At 44.0% G+C, this 22,014-nt stretch overlaps 1 protein-coding gene across 3 annotated transcripts in view; it reads left to right on the top strand.

Annotated features, from left to right (window-relative positions):
- nek11 (NIMA-related kinase 11) overlaps nt 1-22,014 on the top strand; it is a 259,421-nt gene that overhangs the window by 225,143 nt on the left and 12,264 nt on the right. For all 3 annotated transcript variants that reach the window (XM_048560290.2, XM_048560280.2, XM_059652020.1), the window contains exon 15: nt 1,174-1,261. In XM_048560290.2, the coding sequence (XP_048416247.2) occupies nt 1,174-1,261 (88 nt within the window). The remainder of the gene's footprint in view (nt 1-1,173; nt 1,262-22,014) is intronic.

The following is a 22,014-nucleotide window of genomic DNA, read 5'->3' on the forward strand; positions in this document are numbered from 1 at the left end:
GGGTGGAAAATGGTAAGAGTTTTAAACAAGATGATAGTTATTTAGTGAGTGAATAGTCCAGACTGTTGTCTGGTTACATTCAGACGAAACCTGAACAAAGAACAGCCCAGCACAGGAACAGGCCCTTCGGCCCACCAATACTGCACCGACACATGGTGCTTGCTGAACTAAAAAACCTCTACATGGTTCATACCCTCTATTCCCTGCCTACTTATGTACTTGTCAAAATGCCTCTTAAACATTGCCATTGTATCTCCTTATATCACTTCTAGCATTTCCAAACACTTACCATCTTTTGTGTAAAACATCTGCCTTCCACATCTCCTTCAGACTTTATCCATGTCAGTTTAAATCTGTACCTCCTGGTCCTTGACATTTCTACCCTGGGAGCAAGACTGACTACCAATTCTATCCATGCCTCCTATAATCTTATAAACTTCTATCAGGTTGTACCTCAGCTTCTGACATTCAAGTGATAACAAACTAAGTTTGTCTGGTCTCTCCTCATAGCTAATACCTTCCAAACTGAGCAACATCCTCTAAACCTTTCCTGTTCCACCAGTCGTCTCTCTCTATCAAGAGAGAAGCCTAAAGTCTAGTAGGACTATAACAAAGTGCGGAGCTGGTTGAACACAGCAGGCCAAGCACCATCTTAGGAGCACAAAAGCTGACGTTTCGGGTCTAGACCCTTTTCTGATGAAGGGTCTAGGCTGGAAACGTCAGCTTTTGTGCTCCTGAGATGCTGCTTGGCCTGCTGTGTTCACCCAGCCCCACACTTTCTTATCTCGGATTCTCCAGCATCTGCAGTTCCCATTATCTCTAGTAGGACTATGGCTACTTTACCTTTATATCTTGCATAACTTTCCTGCTCTTATATTCTAATAAAGGTGCACATCCCAGATGTCATCTGAAGAGACATTTAATAAAACTCGTAGGGAAAAATTATTAAATAAAGTTTTGCTTCTTCTTGTAGTGTCTATTTGCATTCACAATTTGTCGTAACTGAATCTGCATCATGGTAGCTTGAGCAGAGGTAGCAGGTCCCCAGTTTGTCATTAAATAATAATGTGATAAAATGGAGTTTCTGAATCTCGCACAATGTCGTTCTTGGTTTCACCTAGTTTTGCTGTGAGCAAGATTGGCCATCACAGTGTGTCTCTGTGTTGATTGCAGACAATGAGACCATCATTCCAGCATTTCCACCCGGACGGACAGCTGTGAACCACACCATGGCACAGGCCAGGATGAACCGCCTGAGGGAGTAAGTGCTATGAGCTTTTCTGTGTTCTGACCAATAGGAAACTGTTACTGATCCAAATGTTTTGGTTGACTTTGTGGATATTGGATGGATGTAATTTCAAACACGCTATAAGGTGTGAACGGGTATTGTGCATGCTCACGAAGTGAATCATTTTAAACTGGGAGTTAGTATGCAGTGTTCAGTTGCTTCCATTATTGGCCTCCACATCTCTTTAGAGTTAGAAAACTTCTTACACCTAAAGTCACTTGATGTAGACAAAGCACATGCTTGTGTCTGTTTCTGTGGCTCATTCTTCTTGGAACAGGTAAGGACCCCCAACCTCAGAGACTGTAGCTTCCAGAATGCATCACGCTTGACGTTCCTAACCTCAAAGACATTGTGGAAGAGGTTGCAGGTTTGGTAATTAACTTATTTCACCATGTTTTGATGGCACCTTGTGTATTCTACACATCCTCTCCTTCAACACACTCCACCATCCTCACCCCCCCCAAGCTCCTTCACTCCCCACAACATCCCCAGCCCCCTCACCCCACAGCAGACCCTCACCCTCCCAACCCCACACCGCACCCCCACCGTCCTCACTTCCTGTCACATACAAGATCCTTAGGGGACTTGACGGGGTAGATGTGGAAAGGTTATTTCCCCTTGTAGGAGAATCTAGCACCAGAGGGTGTAATCTCAGAGTAAGTGGTCACACATTTAAGACAGCAATGAGAAGGAATTTCTTCTTTAAGAAGGCTGTGAACCTGTGGAATTTGTTTGCAACAGAGGGCTGTTGAGGCTGGGTCATTTAGTTTATTCAAGGCTCTGATAGACAGATTTTTAATCAATAAGGGAATTATGGCTTATGGGAAAAAGGCAGAAAGGTGAAGCTGAGGATTATCAGGTCAGCCATGATCTCATTGAGTGGCAGGGCAGACTTTCTGGGCTGAATGGCCTACCCTTGCTCCTACATGTTCTGGCCCTAAAACACCCAATCTTCCAGTTTCTCAGTCATCCGTAGTATTTACGGTCCTGGGTAGATTATTTAACAGCTCCTTGGCCTGCTATGTTGACCAGACCTATTTCTCAGCCTGTCAGCAACTCAGAAAGGTCAACATGAGAAGCGACTGCTCCACAAGAAGTATTTCTTTACTGAAACTGGCTAGGAAACTGAGGAGTTGGAATATTGGCCTGGTAAGAGGCTCCTGCCCACAGCACTGCTTTCTGGTGAAAGTAATTTCAGTGTTGGGCATTGATTGTCAAGCTCTTCAGCGTTAGTTTATCTGTCTTACAGTGCCCTCACCTTGATCAGCTCTTCCTCAGTGCTCTGTATCGACTAGTAGTGACAGTGCCATTGCAGAAGTGTGCAATAGCTATGGAATGCTCCATGACAACTCACCAAGGTCTTTACACCAGTGCCTCTCATGTACAAAGCCATCATCACCCAGAGAGAAAATGTCAATAGGTGCGCGGTTGTACCTTTGAGTTCCCTTCCAATCCTCACGTCCACCATTGGGTCCAAGTGCTGGGACTCCTTTCCCAACAGCGCCTTGCAGTTCGTTCTCCACAAGAACTGCGCTGGACCAAGATGACAACTCATCATATACTTAAGAATCATTTAAGATGAACAGTGAATGCTTGTGATGCCCCAAGTCCCTGAGAATTAATTCCAGAGAATGGTTTTAATGCCTTTTTTGTATAATTTATTTTGCAAGCAAATGGTAATCATGCCATATGAGATCAGGGATATATTTATCTTCTTACATATTTCCTCATTTATTTAATTTATTCCAAAGTTCTAAGTGGAACTGCAGCCTACAGCACAATCTTTAAACTAAACCTCATAGCTTGGAAATAATGATATCTTAAGAGGGTGCAATAAGGTTAATTTAAATTGCTCCATAAATTCTGAGTATTGAAATCTCTTGATGCCTGATCATTCTGATTAGTTGCAATTGTGAAGTATTCGAGTCCTCTCTGAGGTTGAACTTATTTCATATACAACATTTAAATTAGAACAGCCTGCTTCATATTTGATTGGTGGTGTAAGGATAGATTATATAAAGAGGAACTTTAATGGATAAGGGAAGGTGTGATTGAGGGTTGTATTGTGTGTGTATTTCAATTCACTCAGGGAGTCTGAGCTGATAGTGCAACACGCTTATTTTTATTACCTGCATGGTAGAGGCTCCAACATTTAGCCATCTGCTGGTAAACTAGGAATCTCTTCCAGGATCCCCATCGTTCTCACACCCCACCCCACCAACCTCCGGATACAACGCATCATCCTCCGACACTTCCGCCATCTACAATCCGACCCCACCACCCAAGACATTTTTCCATCCCCACCCCTGTCTGCTTTCCGGAGAGACCACTCTCTCCGTGACTCCCTTGTTCGCTCCACTCTGCCGTCCAACCCCACCACACCCGGCACCTTCCCCTGCAACCGCAGGAAATGCTACACTTGCCCCCACACCTCCTCCCTCACCCCTATCCCAGGCCCCAAGATGACATTCCACATTAAGCAGAGGTTCACCTGCACATCTGCCAATGTGGTATACTGCATCCAATGTACCCGGTGTGGCTTCCTCTACATTGGGGAAACCAAGCGGAGGCTTGGAGACCGCTTTGCAGAACACCTCCGCTCAGTTCGCAACAAACTACTGCACCTCCCAGTCACAAACCATTTCCACTCCCCCTCCCATTCTTTAGATGACATGTCCATCATGGGCCTCCTGCAGTGCCACAATGATGCCACCCGAAGGTTGCAGGAACAGCAACTAATTTTCCGCCTGGGATCCCTGCCGCCTAATGGTATCAATGTGGACTTCACCAGTTTCAAAATCTCCCCTTCCCCAACTGCATCCCTAAACCAGCCCAGTTCGTCCCCTCCCCCCACTGCACCACACAACCAGCCCAGCTCTTCCCCTCCACCCACTGCATCCCAAAACCAGTCCAACCTGTCTCTGCCTCCCTAACCGGTTCTTCCTCTCACCCATCCCTTCCTCCCACCCCAAGCCGCACCCCCATCTACCTACTAACCTCATCCCACCTCCTTGACCTGTCCGTCTTCCCTGGACTGACCTATCCCCTCCCTACCTCCCCACCTATACTCTCTCCACCTATCTTCTTTTCTCTCCATCTTCGGTCCGCCTCCCCCTCTCTCCCTATTTATTCCAGTTCCCTCACCCCATCCCCCTCTCTGATGAAGGGTCTAGGCCCGAAACATCAGCTTTTGTGCTCCTGAGATGCTGCTTGGCCTGCTGTGTTCATCCAGCCTCACATTTTATTATCTCTTCCACTCTTACTGCCTGCCATCAGTGTGTGTTGGAGGATTGATGATCAACCTAAGGGCAGGCAATGGCCTAGACTATTAATCAAAAAACTCAATTAATGTTCTGGGGACCAATGTTTGAATCCCACCATGGCAGTAGATGAAATTTAAATTCATTTTAAGACGTAGTCTAGGATTAAGAGTCTAATAATGACCATATCCCCATCCTCAATGATGGAAGAGTCCAGCACATCGAGTCGAAAGATAAGGCTGAAGCATTTACAGCAATCTTCAGCCAGAAGTGCCGAGTCGCTTATCCATCTCAGCCTCCTTCAGTGGTTCCCAGCCAATTCGATTCACTCCACATGATACGAAGAAACAATTGGAGAGACTGGATATATATTTTTGTCTCTATTCATTCATGGGATGAAAGAGTTGCTGGCTAGGTCAGCATTTATTGCCCATTCCTAATTGCCCATTGAGGGGTTTAGAGGCAACCATATTGCTGTGGGTCTACAGGCCAGACCAGGTAAGAATAGCAGTTTCCTTCCCTAAAGGACATTAATGAACCAGCTGGGCTTTTCCTGACAATCAGCAATGGATTCATGGTCATCATTAGACTCTTTATCTCAACAATTTATTGAATTTAACTTCCACCATCTGCTGTGCTGGGATTGGAACCCAGGTCCCCAGAAAATTACCTCAGTCTCTGGATTAACAGTCTAGTGATAATACCACTAGGCCATTGCCTCCTGTCTGCCAACAGCTACGTGCCCTGACAACATTCTAGCAACTGCATTGAAGACATGTGCTCCAGAAATTGCTGGTCCCCTAGCCAAGCTGTTCCAATCTACTCACAACACTAGTATCTATCCGACAGTGTGGGAAATTGCAAGGTATGTCCTGTACGCAAAAAGCAGGACAAATCCAACCAAGCCAAATACCAACACAAAAACAGAACTGCTAGCAAAGCTCAGCAGGTTTGGCAGCACCTGTGAAGAAAACATCAGAGTGAACATTTCGGGTCCAGTGACCTTCCTCAGAACTGCTCTGATGGAAGGTGTCAGTAACAGTGCTATCAAGCAGCACCTGCTCAGCAATAACCTGCTTAGTGACGCTCACTTTGGGTTCCAACAGCTCCTGATCTCATAACACCTTTCTTTCAAACATGAACAAAAGAGATGAATCAGCTGAAAATCTGACAAAAGAGTTCCTCAGGGTAGTGTCCTAGGCCAAACCGTCTTCAGCTGCTTCATCAATTACCTTCCCTCATCGTAAGGTCAGGAGTGGGGATGTTCTCCGATGATTACACAAAGCTCAGGACCATTCGTGACTCCTCAGATACTGAAGCAGTCCATGTTCACATGCAACAAGATCTGGATAATATCCAGGCTTGGGCTAACAAGTGGCAAATGACATTCACGCCACACAAATGCCAGGCTACGACCATCACCAATAAGAGACAATCTAATCATTGTCCAGAATCTCAACTGGACTCACCACGTAAACACAGCAGCTACAAGAACAGGCCAGAAGCTGGGAAAGCTGCGGTGAGTGACTCACCTCCTGACTCCTCAAAGCCTGTCCATCATCTACAAGGCATGTGTCAGGAGTATGATGGAATACTCCCCACTTACCTGAATGAGTGCAGCCCCAACAACACTCAAGAAGCTTGACACCATCCAGGACAAAGCAGCCGCTTGATTGGCATCACATCTACAAGCATCCACTTCCCCCACCATCGAAGCTCAGTAGCAACAGTGTGTTTTATCTACAAGATGCCCTGCGGAAATTCACTGTACATCCTCAGACAGTACCTTCCAAACCCACAACCACTTTTATCAAGAAGGACAAGGGCAGCAGACATATGGGAACACCATCACCTGCAAGTTCCCTTCCAAGCCACTCACCATCCTGACTTGGAATAAATTGCCATTGCTTCACTGTTGCTGGGTCAAAATCCTGGAACTCCCGCCTTAAAAGCAATGTGGGTTAACCCACATCAGGGCAACTGCAGTGGTTCAAGAAGGCAGCTCACCACCACCTTCTCAAGGGTAACTGGGGATAGGCAATAAATGCTGGTCAGCCAGCAATGCCCACATCCCACAATAATGAATGAGCAAAGATCCTAAGGGGAATAACCAACATTTGTACTTGAACCAACATATTCCCTTTAATTTCTATTCTTGCAAAATATCCTGATGAGTGCACAATGAAAAGCTTTCACAAAATGTGCCTTTTTTACTCAAGTTCTGCAGTACAAATCGACAATTTGTCTCAGATATGAGGGGCTCATGATGCTCTTCTGCACTGTAATCAATTAGTGATTCCATCAGCAAAGTGAGAAGTATAACTTGATTGTGGTTCGGAAAATGAAGGTCAGCAAATAACCAACATGGGATGGAAGTATCGTTGCAGAATAACGAATCTGGTGTGAACTCACTGTGGAATGGAAATGAATATTGAGTAAAAGAAAAGTGCGTGTGGCTCACATAAAGAGCCAAGTACAGGGAGATGAGAGGAGATTTGGGTTTTACTAAATTTCCAGAGAAGTCTGCAAGTGAGGTAATAATTCAATACGAGATGGAGAGGGCACATAATAAATATGTTCTATCAAGTGAAAAGCAATGAATAAAGAATTTTATACAGTTGAGGGAGATTAGGGCTAAATATTGTCTTGCGCCCATTTTTGTAACAGGAGACAATCTGTTACTGTTGAGGCAGACAGCACACACAAACCTCTGATTTAAAACTCCGCTTTCCATCTGCTAACTGAGCTTCACAAGAGAATAGTTGCATTCGCTCCACTATATCTGCTAACCAAGACTTGCAGTGCCTTTAAAGTGCAGAGAGCGCAGTGTAATTAAATAGGAGCCTCTTTAGTATTCGCTACACCAAGGATTCCCCACCACAGGAGCATAGTAAGACATCACAAAATATAACAGCTGTTCATTTGAAAGATATCTTACAAAAACCTTCTTCAAAAAATTCATGCACATGGTATTTCATAGAAGGTAGTCAGAGAAGGCATTGCTTTCGTCCAGGGGAATCTGTCTTTTGGAAAGTGAGATCAATATTTACTGTAAAGGTAGAATGTAAGAAATATGAGCAGGAGTGTACCATTCAGGCCCTCAAACCTGCCTCCCCCCATCCCCTTCTATAAGGTCATGGTTGATCTGCCCCAAGCCTCATCTCCTCTTTTTTGCCAGCTCCTTACCCCTGGTAAGGAGGTATTTCAGCTCTCTATCCATCTCATCTCTGCATACTTTCAGTGATCTAGCCTCTGCAACTCTTTAGGGTAGAGAATTCCAAACATTCATTTCCCTCTGGAAGAAGGAACTCTTTCACATCTTAGTTTAAATGAGTGCCCCCCCCCGTTCTGCAACTATGTGTCCTAGTTCAAAATTTGCCCATCCATGGAAACATCTTTGCAACATCCACCCTGTCACGTTCCATCAGAATCTTGTGTTTCAATAAGATCATTCTTCATTCCTCTGAATTCTAATGAACAAACCTCTAACTAGTTCAGCAGTTCTTGATAAATCCACACATTCAGCACAGGAATCAGCCTTGGCAATCTCATTTGAATTTCCACCACTGCCGATATATCCTGTCTTAAATACAAGGACCAAAATTGTCCATGGTATGGGGGAAAGTGGGGCAGTGGGGTATAGGAGATAATGGGAACTGCAGATGCTGGAGAACCCAAGATAGCAAAGTGTGAAGCTGGATGAACACAGCAGGCCAAGCAGCATCTCAGGAGCACAAAAGCTGACATTTCGGGCCTAGACCCTTCATCAGAGAGCTCTAGGCCCGAAACATCACCTTTTGTGCTCCTGAGATGCTGCTTGGCCTGCTGTGTTCATCCAGCCTCACACTTTATTATCAGTGGGATATAGGTTTTTGATTTCTCTTGAATAATATACACATACTCTCAATGAGCCAAATTACTTTCTTTTCTGCTCTAAAGGCCTAAGGCCGCTTGCATTTATTACCAAGAGCCAATTGCCTCTTCACCTGATTCAAAGTTTCAGTAGTGGATATATTGATCCATCAATGGATTTTGTGGTGTTCAGTTTTCGGATAGTCTACAAGAATATGCAGGCAAGTTTATCTTTGTAATGTAATGGCTAATAACTCACTGACAATAAGCTCACTGTCCACAACTGCTCCCATGTCCACTTGCCCAGCAACTACCCTCAAACATCTGAATGAGACTGCCCAACTACTGGTGTAGAAATCTTTAGGTTCTGGCTGATGGTTGGTGCCACAATGATGAGTCTCATTTTCCAAGCTGTGAGAAAGATGGTAGGTATTCAGTGAAGAGGTTTAGATAAAGGCACTGCCTAGATGTCAGTTACTATTTCTGCCTTCAAACATCTTTAGGAACTGTGCACCTATCATCATGTACCGTTATTGAGGATAACAGATCTGCCATCCAGTAGGATCATGGCTGATCTAACATTCCTCATAGCCACTACCCTGCATTTTCCCCATAAGCCTTGATTCCCCTTCTGATCATGAATCTATCCATCTCAGCCTTAAACATAAGCCTGGGGTCCTGGATTACTTATTAGCAGAAAAAAAAACTCAGAATTGGAATAGACCTGCTGTGCCATTCAACAGGATCATGGCTGATCCTACCTTCCTCAAGCACACTTTCCTACATTTTTCCCAGATCCCTCGATTCCCTGACACATCAAAGAATCTATCTATCTCAGACATTTGACCTCGCCCCATTCGAAAATAAAAGAAACCTTCTTCGAGATGAAATTCTGGTTCATCACCGTGCTTTTGGAGTGTGTGAAAAATATTGCACTTCATGTTTTTCTTTGTTGTGGGGCTTTTGGAGATCACATTATTTTTGGCCTCAGTTTTATGATTTAAATCTTTCAATGTCATTGCTGTGAAATTATATGATGATATGACCTCCTGCTCAGTTATTGAAGTTTCCCTTATGGTAGATGTGTTTGGGTGCAGCAGATAAGAAAATTAGAGCGTTCAGTACAGACAACAGTTCTACAGTTCAGTGTTCTGGCCCGTTAGCCACATAGTTCTAAACTGTTTCAATCTGACTCATTCAGGATATCGATATATTGTACTTGTTATTACTTAGTTTTGGTCTTTTATAGATGTTGTGTCCTTCAATGCCTTTGTTTCCTCAGAATTCTAGTTGCCTTCTGAACTTTAAAATACCTCCATGACATCTCTTCTTGCCTTCTCTGTAACCGCCGTCCTCCACGCCCCATCGGCTTCCACTCCCAGCAGAACCGCCTTCTGGTTTTGGCATCTCCCAGTATTCCTGTCTCTTGTCCCAACATTGATAAGCCATCAGCCATGTAGGCCCCACTTTGTGAACTTCCCACCCATATCCATATCGCTCCCATATTTCAGGAAATTTGAGTAACACATTGGGGTAGTGTTTATGGATCAGGGAAGCATTGGGAACTGGGGAGGGAGATAATCAAAAACATAGAAACATAAGAAATAGGAACAAGAGTAGGCCATTTGGCCCTTTGAGCCTGGTCCAGCATTCTGTATGATGATGCTTGATCATCCAACTCAACGGCCTGTTCCTGCTTTCCTCCCATATCCTTTGATTCCTTTAGCTTTCTTGAAATCAGACAATGTTTGGCCTCAATGGTTTCTCTGGTTAGTGCACTCCACAGGGATCATGGCACTCTAGAAACACTCTTCATCATGTTAAGTGAGGGTGATCTGCACAGGGCAGGGGTGCTGGGTCTAGAAATGTGATTGAGGAAGAAGACCAGGTGGCATCAGTGGTTGGTGAGATCGGAGGGGGCTGTCCTGGAGGTCAGTCTGGCAGAGGAGGGGGAGAAACCAGGCTTTGGGGGCCATGAGCCTGACAAGTACCTCGGTTGATTTTTTGAACACAACCTCTTGGGCATGCTGGCACTGCGCTGTCTTTCGGTGCCTCAAGGAAAGCCTTAGTTACAGTGAGGTCAGGCCCTGAACTGGAGATACAAAGAAGTCACCATGTGTTGCAGAAATGGGGATAGACTGCTTCGCTTGTCCTTTGCCAAGACTAAGATTGAAAATGTGCACACTGCCTTCCTATTACTCTGTGAGCTCGAAAAACCACCCTTGTAAACCTGGTGCTGATTTACACCACTATGCTTCTCAGTGGAGACTGTCACCCTGTTTCTCTCTTTTGGTTAGCTCAGTTGGCCAAATGGCTGGTTTATCTGAGACTTCACGCAGATGATCCCTGGAATGGTAGGTTTAACGTACGATGAACGGCTAAGGATCCTGGGATAGTAATCATTAGAGTTTAGAAGGTTGAGGGGAGATCTAATAGAAACTTACAAGATAATGTATGGCTTAGAAAAGGTGGAAGCTGTGAAATTGTTTCCGTTAGGCGAGGAGACTAGGACCCGTGGGCACAGCCTTAGAATTAGAGGGGGTAAATTTAAAATGGAAATGAGGAGACATTTCTTCAGCCAGAGAGTGGTGGGCCTGTGGAATTCATTGCCACGGAGTGCAGTGGAGGCCGGGACGTTGGATGCCTTCAAGGCAGAGATCGATAAATTCTTGATCTCACAAGGAATCAAGGGCTACGGGGAGAGTGCAGGGAAGTGGTGTTGAAATGCCCATCAGCCATGATTTAAATGGTGGAGTGGACTCGATGGGCCAAATGGCCTTACTTCCACTCCTATGTCTTATAGTCTTATGGACTGACACCAACAGCATGGGTTCAGTTCTGACACTGACTGAGGTTACCATGAAAGTCCCAACTTTTCAACCTTGCCCTTCATCTGACGCACAGTAACCGTCAGGTTGCATGTGACGGCAGTTGTCTCTGTTTCTCTAATGAGATAGTGGGACACAGCGACTATACCATTTGCATGCTGATTTAGAAAATTTGAGTTCTGTATCTCCATAATCTTCACCAGCGGTAGAATCCTCCAAAGTCTCCACATTCCTGCAAATTTGGCGTTTGCAGCAACCCAGATTTACAATTGTTCCACCATTGATGGTGAAGTCTTCTGAAAGTCTGGAAATCCCGCCATAAACCCTCCACCATTCAGAAACTACTGAATGCATGCTTCTTTGACCAAGCATTTTGTCTAGAATTTCCTTATGTGGCTTGATGTCATTTGGCATTTCGAGCACCTTTCAAGTGCCTTGTGACATTTGATTATGCTCAAGATGCTTAATAAAGGTGCATTGCTTTTTTTATATAAAATAATGACAGTGGAAACAGCCGAAAATGAAAAATAGAGAATTACAATAACTAAAAGTTGTTTTCAAAAAACAAGCATAAATATTTTATTGGGTAATAATATTGTAAAATGATAATTTTATAAAGTCATGAAGTTTAAGGTAATAACAATGTAACTAACTAATATAAAATATAAAGTGTATGTTGTGTGCTTACATTATACACAAAGCTTCAACCCAAGTGGGCTCACAATCAGTAGGGGATAACATTAGTTTTTTACAATTTATTCGGGTTATTTGCTATACCTGAGAAAGGACCATCTGTTTATGTAACATTTGATGGTGTCTTCAGGATGGTCAAAGAACAGTCACAGGTCCTAAATAAAAAAAAACAAAAAAAAAAGATTTTTTGGAAAAAAAAATCCATTAAAGCGGGTGGATTGAAACTTATGGATAACAGAAGCCAGGAATTGAATTCCTTTACCATTTAAAAAATTTAGAAGAAAGTCGAAGACTGTATTTGTTTTAACACTGAAAACGTATTTCAGCAGTAATTGAATATCGACTGGTGCTCAGAGAAATACATTTTAACTTGACGAGGTGCAGAACAAAGGCTGGGTCAATGGTTCAGAAGGGTCAGTGAATCTGCAGATTCCCCATCATTCTTCATTTTAAATACCTGTGAATGTCAGCTGCTAACTGGCTTGATTTTAACTTCATTTAGCAATGAATTTTTTCAAAGTATGGCTGCTGTAGTCTCTTTGGGAAAAGCCTAGTCTTGACTTCTTTTCACCTGAAAAAAAGAGGGAAAGACTTGCATTCATATAGTTACTTTCATGACCACAGATGCTTTATAGTCATTGTAGTAGTTTGGAAGTGTTGTCACTGTAGTAATGCAGTTGTCAATTTGTGCAGAGCAAGCTCCTGAAAGCAATAGTTGAACGGGGACCGTATAATCTGCTTCTTGTAATGATGATTGAGGCTTAAATAGTGACCCAGGAGAACGCCCCAACTCTTTTTCCTATACAATTCCACGGGATCTTTGGTACCCACCTGAGAGAGCAAGCAGGGTCCCAGGTTATCCAAAGGCACACACTCCTGGAAGGGCAGCATTCCCTTAGTAACACACCAGAGCATCAGCCAAGATTGGTGCACAGCTCAAGCAGGGCTTGAACTCAGAATGTGCTGACTCAGAGTCAAGAGCGCTGTCCACAGTGTTAGGCAGTGAATGATGAAGAGAAACTCACCAATGGAGGGTAAGTCAGAGGACAGTTCAAACCTTTAGTTTTATTTTTATCCATTCATGGGATGAGAGCATTGCTGTCTAGACCAGTATTTACTGCCCACTCCTAATTGCCCAGAGGGCAGTTTAAGTGTCAACCACATTCTGTAGGCCTGGAGTCACATGTAGGCCATGCCAGATAAAGATAGCCATTTCCTTCCCTAAAGGGAATTAGTGAACCAGACGGGTTATTTTCCAACAGTCAACAATGGATTCATGTTTATCACCAGACTCTAATGCCAGATTTTGTTTTCATTGAAAAATATGCCATTGTGGTAATAACATGAAGCAAAAATTCCAGACCAATGTTCTGAGGATTTGGGTTTGAAAGTTAGCTAAATGGTAGCCATTGTCATAAAAATAAAATCCATCTGGTTCATCAACGTCCTTTAGGGAAGGAAATTTGCCATCCTTACCCAGTCTGGTTTACACGTTACTCCAGATTCACCGACTCCTAACTGCCCACAGGGCAATAAATGCTGACTTAGTCTGTGATACTCAAATTCCAGGGAAGAACAACATTTTAAAAAAAAACTCCAATTGGGTTGATCTCCAATTTGTGCTGAATTGACTGTCCTGATTGACTGAGAATTAAAATTGCACACAGTAAATTAAGTTGTGTTGAAAAGTAGAGAATGTTGCAGTCAAGTTGCAGATGGCAAAGTCAGAAAAAGAGCAATTAACATTGCAAAAAAGCTAAGAGACAGGAACAGTGCAGGACAACTGCACATGTGCTGGGATTTATACATCATAGAAGCTTCCTCCTAATTCAGTTACCTGATCCTCTGTATAGTCTCCGTCATGTATGCCACATTTCCCCTCATTTGTGTCATTGCTGTATGCTTCAGTCCCTCTACAAGATACCAAATTCCACACTCTCACATCTCAGTGTGTTGACAAATGCCAAAAAGTCTGCATGTGGACATGGTGGCATAGCGATTTTGTTACTGGACTGGTAGCCCAGAGACCCAGGCTAATATTTTAGAGGCACGGGCTCAAAATCCCACCTCAGCAGATGGTAATATCTGAGTTCTATTAATAAATCTGGAATTAAAAAGCTAGTCTAGTTGTCACTGTGAAATGGTCCCCAAAAGGGAAACCTCATGAAGGGAAGGACCACTTGCAATGAGCTAAGCCATTGGAAGTGGTTCAGGAAAGCAGCTGGCAATTACCCCCTCAAGGGGCACTCTGCTAGCCCATAATACCCACATTCCTGAATGAATCGTGAAGAAAGAAACTGGAACCTCAAACAATCACTTCCTCCTCCAATAATGCATGTTTGTTATTGTATGTGCCATCCTACCAAAGCTCAGTCAAAATCTCCCAGATGTGCTGCAGAAATTCACCAACCCTCTTTGGACAGCACCTTCCAAACTCACAACCTCTACCATATGAGCTGCAGGTACATGGGAAATACCTTCCACCTGCACATTCTCCTCCTAGCCAGTCACCATCCTGACTTGAAAATACTTGAGCATTCACATGGTCAGTCTCCTGGAACTTGCTCTGTGTGACTGGGAGAGGATGGAGCCCAGGCTGTGGACCCCATGCTGGGCACCCACACTGGGGGTCTCCTGACACCCAAAAGATTACAGTTACTCAAGAAGACCTTACCTCAAGCAGTTGCTAGAGATGAATGATAAATGCTGGACTTGTCAATGTGACCCACATCCCAGGCATGATTTTAAAATAAAAGGAACACTACATAGAGAAAAGAATCATGCGAAAATTAGAACTACTGTTAGAACTGGACGTACATGGAATAGTGTAGGTTAGATGGGCTTCAGATCGGTATGACAGGTCGGCACAACATTGAGGGCCGAAGGGCCTGCACTGTGCTGTAATGTTCTATGTTCTATGCAACTAAAACAGAGATACTAAAGCCTGCTAATGATGTTAGTATGAGGAATAGAGGTTAGAGAAAGTCTAATGATACAGAAATAAGCAAAGGAAAGCTAATGCCTGTCAGGTAAACTAAATGCAGCCCTGTCTGATTAAATCGATTACTTTCTAAATAATACAAAACAGCTAACTGGCTGCAAGATTAGAAAGAGAAGCGTTCCATTTGAAAGGAAAAATAGCCAGGTGTTTATCTTACCCTCATAGCAAGAAAGGATCAGAGGGGAACATTATAAGCGTGCTACCGAGTAGCCTTCATCATGCTAAGGTGCTCATCTGTGTATTTTTCATAAAAGTTCAGAATTAATTTGCCACTTTAACAGAACCTTGTGGTATTTTTCAGCGGCTGCCAGTGAGTTTTAATGAGACAGGTTTGTGCATTCTGTATATACATCTGTGTTTGTCATACAGGAAGAGGTGCCACAGGTCTACTGTGTTGGCTCGGCAATATCTTTTTTCTTGCTTGACATTTATAAAATCAACATGTTTCAGATACGATGGATTAATTACAGAATTTAGATCACGTTTCTGGAAACTTACTCCTGAAGTTAATTATGTTGCCAACACGTTGTAAGAAATATTTAGAATGGTTACAATGGCAGATTTTTCTATAATTAAGACAGCTCTTTGCTGACTGTGGTGCTACATTCCTAGATAACAGGTCTCGCATGTTTTAATTTTGCCAGTTCTCAACTTCTCTCAATTTCAGAACACTCTGAGCCATATCTTGAATTATGTCACATCTACTGCACAGGAATAGGCCATTTGGCTCAACTGAGTCATGCTGACCTTTGTGCTCTGCAAGGGTCCTGTCATCATTTAACCCCGTTAATATCTCCTTCCATTCTTTGCTTCCTCATATACTTTTTGAACTTACCGGAGGCCACATGGGCTTAACAGAGGCAAATGCCATTCAAGGCGTTCAAAGTTGAGGATATGCATTTTGGGAGGACTAACAAGCCAAGGGAGAACATGTTGGATGTTAGGAGCCTAGGGACAACAGTGAATTAGAGAGACCTTGGTGTGTATGTCCATAGATTCTTGAAGGACTGCACAACAGGTAGATAAGGTGGCTAAGAAGACTTATGGGAAACTGATATACAAGATATTGGGTGGCACAGTGGCTCAGTAGTTAGCACAGCTGCCCCACAGTGCCAGGGACCTGGGTTCAATTCCAGCTTCGGGTGATTGTCTGTGTGGAGTTTGCACATTCTCCCTGTGTCTGCGTGGATTTCCTCCGGGTGCTCAGGTTTCCTCCCACAGTCCTAAGATGTGCAGGGTAGGAGGATTGGCTGTGCTAAATTGCCCATAGTGCCCAAGGATGTTTAGGTTAGGTGGGTTGGACATCGGGAAATGCAGGGACAGGGGAATGGGACTGGGCGGGATGCTCTTCGGAGGGGTAGTGTGGATTTGTTGGGCCGAATGGTCTGTTTCTACACTGTAGGGATTCAATGATATCAAGGCCTTTATTAGTGAAGGCATTGAATAAGGATGTTCTGATGGAGTTGTGTATAGTATTAGTAAGGCCACAGTATTGTATGCAAGTTCTGACTGTCACACTTTAGGAAGAATGATGCATATTGCATTTGAGAGGGTGCGGAAGAGATTCACCACAATGTTGCCTGATAGGCTGGAGTATTTCAGCTACAAAGAGAGACTAGATAGGCTGGAGAGAAGGCCGAGAGGGGACCTGATTAAGGTAGTCCAAGTCTGATGGGCACCAACAGCGTAGATCGGGAGAAAAGTTTCCCCCTCAGCAGTGGGATGAGAATCCAGGCTCAGGTATGTTAAGGATTAGGAGGTGTAGAGGGGATTTGAGGAAAAGTATTTTCATTTGGAAGTTGGTGCGTATCTGGAACTTACTGCTGAAAGAGTGGGAGAGGCAGGAACCCTTAAGGTATTGAAGAACTATTTAGATGGACACTTGAAATGCCACAGTGTGCAAGGCTATGAAACAGGTGCTGGACTAGAGTAGATGGAGTAGAGTAGAGTTGATGATCAGCATGGAGATGATGGGCTGAAGGACCTTTTCCCTTGCTGTACAAAGTCTATGACTCTGCTGTTTGCTTCAACTGCACACTGTGGGAAGAAGCCCCAGTGAATCCCCTGTGTGGCCAGCCCTTCCACAAGGCTTGGTGAAATTCTGAGAGAGATCAGCTGTCTCACAGTTCAAACATTGCAAAGGTCGCAGATGGTGTTAACTTGAACACATGCTCTGTGCAGAAGCAGAGAAGAGCATTTAAGCAGGCAGTCTGTCAGCCCATATTAAATTTGGCATCTCTGGAGTACTGATCTCAACAGAGCATGCTGTCAGAATCACCTGCACAGCTGGGCAGATGGTCCTGGCCATGATAGGAGAGCCTGCACTCAGCTCTCTTGGGATTAATTCATGCTCTGGGTGCAGATGGGAGCCTCTTGGGGGCAAGTTAAAAAGGTGCTTCTGCAGATCAAACATTCTGACCTCTGGGGACTGTCTCAGGATGGTAGAAGGTTTTTTTGTCAGGTTTATACTGAGACTAGTATGCGGTGACTACACTATAGGCACGATGGCTTAGTGGTTAGCGCTGCTACCTCACAGTATCAGATACCTGGGTTCAATTCCAGCCTCAGCGACTGTCTGTGTGGAGTTTGCACATTCTCCACGTGTCTGTGTGGGTTTCTGCTGGGTGCTCCAGTTTCCTCCCACAGACCAAAGATGTGCAGGTAAGGGTGGATTGGCCGTGCTAAATTGCCCATAGTGCCCAGGGACATGCAGGCCAGATGGAGTAGCCATGGGAAATGCAGGGTTGTGGGGATAGGGTTGGGGGGTGGTATGTAGGTCTGGATGGGATGCTGTTTGGAGGGTCAGTGTGGACACCATCGGCTGAATGGCCTGCTTCCACACTGTCGGGATTCTACAATTCGTTCATACTCTGATGCTGTCTGCAGGTGTGAGGCCAGAATTGTGGCAATGATTTGTGAGGAGTACAGGATTTGGGCCAGTAACACTCAGTCATATCAACATATTCCTACAGTGCAACACCTGGTTTTCGAGAAGGAGGTGACTGAGGGAGTGGCTGGAGGCTTACACTGCAAGAGGAGAGCACCAGAAAACTACAATGTTAATATTCATAGAATCCCTACAGTGTGGAAACAGGCTGTACGGCCCGTGGTATCCACACGGATCCTCGGAGCAACCCACCCAGACCCATCCCCTATAACCCACCTAATCTACACATTCCTGAACACTACAGGCAATTTAGCATGGCCAATCCCCCTAGCCTGTACATCTTTGGACTGTCGGAGGAAACCGGAGCACCCAGAGGAAACCCACACAGACACAGGGAGAATGTGCAAACTCCACACAGACAGTCGCCTGAGGCTGGAATCAAACCCAGGTTGCCTGACACTGTGAGGCTGTAGTGCTAACCACTGAGCTCCTCTTGGCTAATGGACAGTGTGGGTGAGATTGAGAGGGTTCACAAATCAGTTGTGATGCATTGCTCCCAACTCTGAAGAGGAGGAACAAACCTACAGGGGCAATTAGAAAGGCAGCGTGGTAAACTTGGGTTAAGAACTGAAAATGCTGGAGAAACTCAGCAGGTCTGGCAGCATCTATGTGGAGTGAAGCAGAGTTAATTTGTCTATGTTGTGCGAAACACAGACTGATGTAGACGGGAAGATTATGATATTAGCTGTGCCTTTCAGAGAAACCAGTCATGGAAAGAGAAGAAGGGTGACCTACATTTATATAGCACCTTTTATGACTGAACATCTGAAAGTGTTTTGTAGTCAAAGCAGTACAGTCACAGGTGTGATACAGGAAATGTAGTGACCAATAAATGCACAGCAAGCTCCCACAAATAGCAGTGCAATAATGATCTGATAATTTCATAGAATCACAGAATTGTTAGAGAACAAAAGGAGGCCATCCAACCCATGGGGCCTAGTGCATACAGTCTGACTTTTCCTCACCACTTCTACCCCAAATTTGTTTGTTGTGATGTTAATTGAGGAATAACTATTAGTCAGGGCAGCAAAAATAACTCCCTGGTCCTTCTTTAGATTAGTGTTTTTGCTTTTATTCTGAAATGTAATTGCTTGACTCGTATTGTAAAGATGAAACAGTAGCCTGAAGCCGTTCCTGAAATGTGCTTAACTTTGGATGACCATTATTAAAAGTGATTTACAAAGTGAAATTTTGAGTTTTTCTGATGAAGGGCCTAGGCCCGAAACGTCAGCTTTTGTGATACTAATATGCTGCTTGGCCTGCTGTGTTCATCCAGCTCCACACTTTGTTATTTTTGAGTTACACGCCTGAATTTCTCACTAGGTAATGAAAAAGGCAGGCTGACATTCTAAAACATTAAAACATAATTGGTTCAGAGATAGCAGGAGCTGCAGATGCTGGAGAATCTGAGATAACAAGGTGTAGAGCTGGAGGAACACAGCAGGCCAAGCAGCATCAGAGGAGCAGGAAAGCTGATGTTTCGGGCCAAGACCTTTCTTTAGAAATGGCTGATATAATTGGGTTGTTTCTCATTTGCAGCAGTGAGTATAATTACCCATGCTATCTTTGAAAGCCTATTTTGAACGTGCAAGCTGATATCGGTAAGGAGTGGAATGAGAGAGCAAAGACATGGTTAATTATCCCATTATTAATATATTTGTTAACCATCAATAAGTGGTTTTTCAAAAACAATTATCCAGCCAATGGAAAGTCCAGGCCATCTGACTATCCCTTAGCTCTCAGCTCCCCAGGTCAGTGAAAGTAAAATTGTTTGCGTGAGTTCTTAAACTCTGGTCTCCAGTTCTCAATCCTGCTGCATCCTGATCTGCCTTAAACTTGCCCGGCAGGGATTTTAGTGAAAAACGCTGTCAAAGCTTTTCTTCTTGAACTCATCAGCGCACTTCTAAGAATGCCAAAATTGAAAGGGAGCTCCAATCTATATTGCATGAGAAATGGGTGCTGATTGGTTGGCAGGTCAACTCTGATGTGTTGAGGTGTTGTGTAATGTCCATGGTCCATACCCCGAGGGTCAGACCACATTAGTTTCCCGGTCACACTCACAAACAATGTTATCTCCAAACTGCCTCACAGCCACTTTGATATTTTGTCTATGGTGTGCCAACATGGATTGCAGTATTGGCTTCTGGTTTGGGAAATCATTGCTCTGCGCAGATCTCAGTGGTCCTCACAGGAGACTTATAGATGGATTGATCGGATGGGTAGACCCAGTGGCTGGTGGTATTTAACACTGATAAGTGTGAGGTGATGTGCTGTGGAAGATGAAGCAAGAATGAGGGAGCATTTAATGAATGGCACGACATTGGGTAGCTTAGAGGAACAGAGGGATCCTGGGGTAATTATTCACAGATCTGCAAAGTCAGCAGAGGACATGAATACGATAGTTAAAAAGGCATATGGGACAATTGCTTTCATCAGATACGTTAAAGAGTGATGTTACAGTTGTGCAGAGGGTTGGTCAGGCTACAGCTGAAGCACTGTGTGCAGTTCTAGTCAGCTCTCTACAGGAAGGATGTGATAGCATTAACAAGGGTAGGGAGGAGGTCCATCAGGATGTTGCCTGTGATGGAGAAATTGAGCTATAAGGAGAGACTGTATAGGATTGGATTTTTTTTAGAGCAGAGAAGACTGAGGGAGGACATGATTGAGGTGTATAAGATTATAAGCGTACAGACAGCGTGAATAGAGAGCAGCTGTTCCCCTTGGTTGAGGGGTCAATCACAAGAGGGGGCATAATTTTAGGATAAGGGGCAGGAGGTTCAGAGGGGATTCAGAATAGATGATGAAGGATGGAGCGACCAAAGCTTTAATTCATTGTAACCCTTTTCCATTTTCATAGAGTTAAATTCAGGTCCTGCCTTCATACTGAGTTGGAGAGAGAACTACAATTGACAAGCTGTTCCATTTGCTAGTGCTCAAGGCAGGAAGAAAATACTGGCTTTGCAAGTTGTTCAGGGTAGATTTACCCCTATGGGATGATCCCTGGCCCCCTGCTAAGTCACAAGAGCAACCTCACAAAGTGGGATGCCATTAGAAAGTTCAGGGGTGATTTGATAGACGTTTTTATGTCATCAAGAGAGAGGGTGGATAGAGAGACATTATTTCTGATTGCTGGTGTGTCCAGGGGCAGTATTTACTGAAAGTAAGAGGTAGCCTAAATGCTGGCAGGCTGCAACAAGCAGGAAATTGTATACAAACGTATATAGACCTTTAATATTATGAGAAATTGGTAACAGAATCCTGTTAATTCCAAACCGTCATCATTGTCAGAATCCAAACAACAATCAAAGATTAGTCACTGCCAAGGTTGTTCGCTGCATGAACAAATTTTACACTTTCAAATTACCTTCCTGGTAATTACTTTGTGAGGATCATTTTTTGATTGGTATCTGAATCAACATCAGTGATAGGCTGCATTGTTAAAACTCTTCGCTCTTGGGAAATTCATTGCTGACAAAATTAATTGAGGTGCTGCCTGTCAGACTGTTCTACTTGGCCTTTCCTATATTCAATATGACCTCACTGCTCCTTTTGCAAACTGTTCCCATCCAGGACCAGGACCAGGACCACAAAGGGTCTAGACCTGAAACGTCAGCTTTCCTGCACCTCCAATGCTGCTTGGCCTGCTGTGTTCATCCAGCTCTACACCTTCTTATCCCAAAACCAAACTGCTGGGTTTGATTCTGCAAAGCTATGTCAGACTCCAGCCATATAACTGTTAATCTTTTATAGATATCAACACGCAGTGAGTTTCAGTCAGTTGCGTCAAACAGTGATAGAAGATTGTTTGCATGATCAATGCCAGTAAATCTAAGAAATTGTCTGACAACAATTCTCCAGTTTTGATTTTAGTTCCTGAAAAAGACCATTGTTCATGCTTCAGGCATCAGTGATAACTGCAACATATGAGATTGTTCAATTTGAGACTGTTAGGTTCAAGAGGGTGAGGGTTGTGTATCACGGTTTGCTGTAGATTTTTTTTGTATCTGACTTGCCTCAGAGCAATACAGTGCTGAGTGCAGGAGTTAGGACATCATATTGTGGCCGCAGAGAATATTGGTGAGGGCACTTTTCGAGAACTGTGTACAGTTCTGGACACCCCAATCCCATACCCCTGCAGGAAGGAT

The sequence above is a fragment of the Stegostoma tigrinum genome, chromosome 2, assembly GCF_030684315.1.
Source record: "Stegostoma tigrinum isolate sSteTig4 chromosome 2, sSteTig4.hap1, whole genome shotgun sequence".
Taxonomy (NCBI): domain Eukaryota; kingdom Metazoa; phylum Chordata; class Chondrichthyes; order Orectolobiformes; family Stegostomatidae; genus Stegostoma; species Stegostoma tigrinum.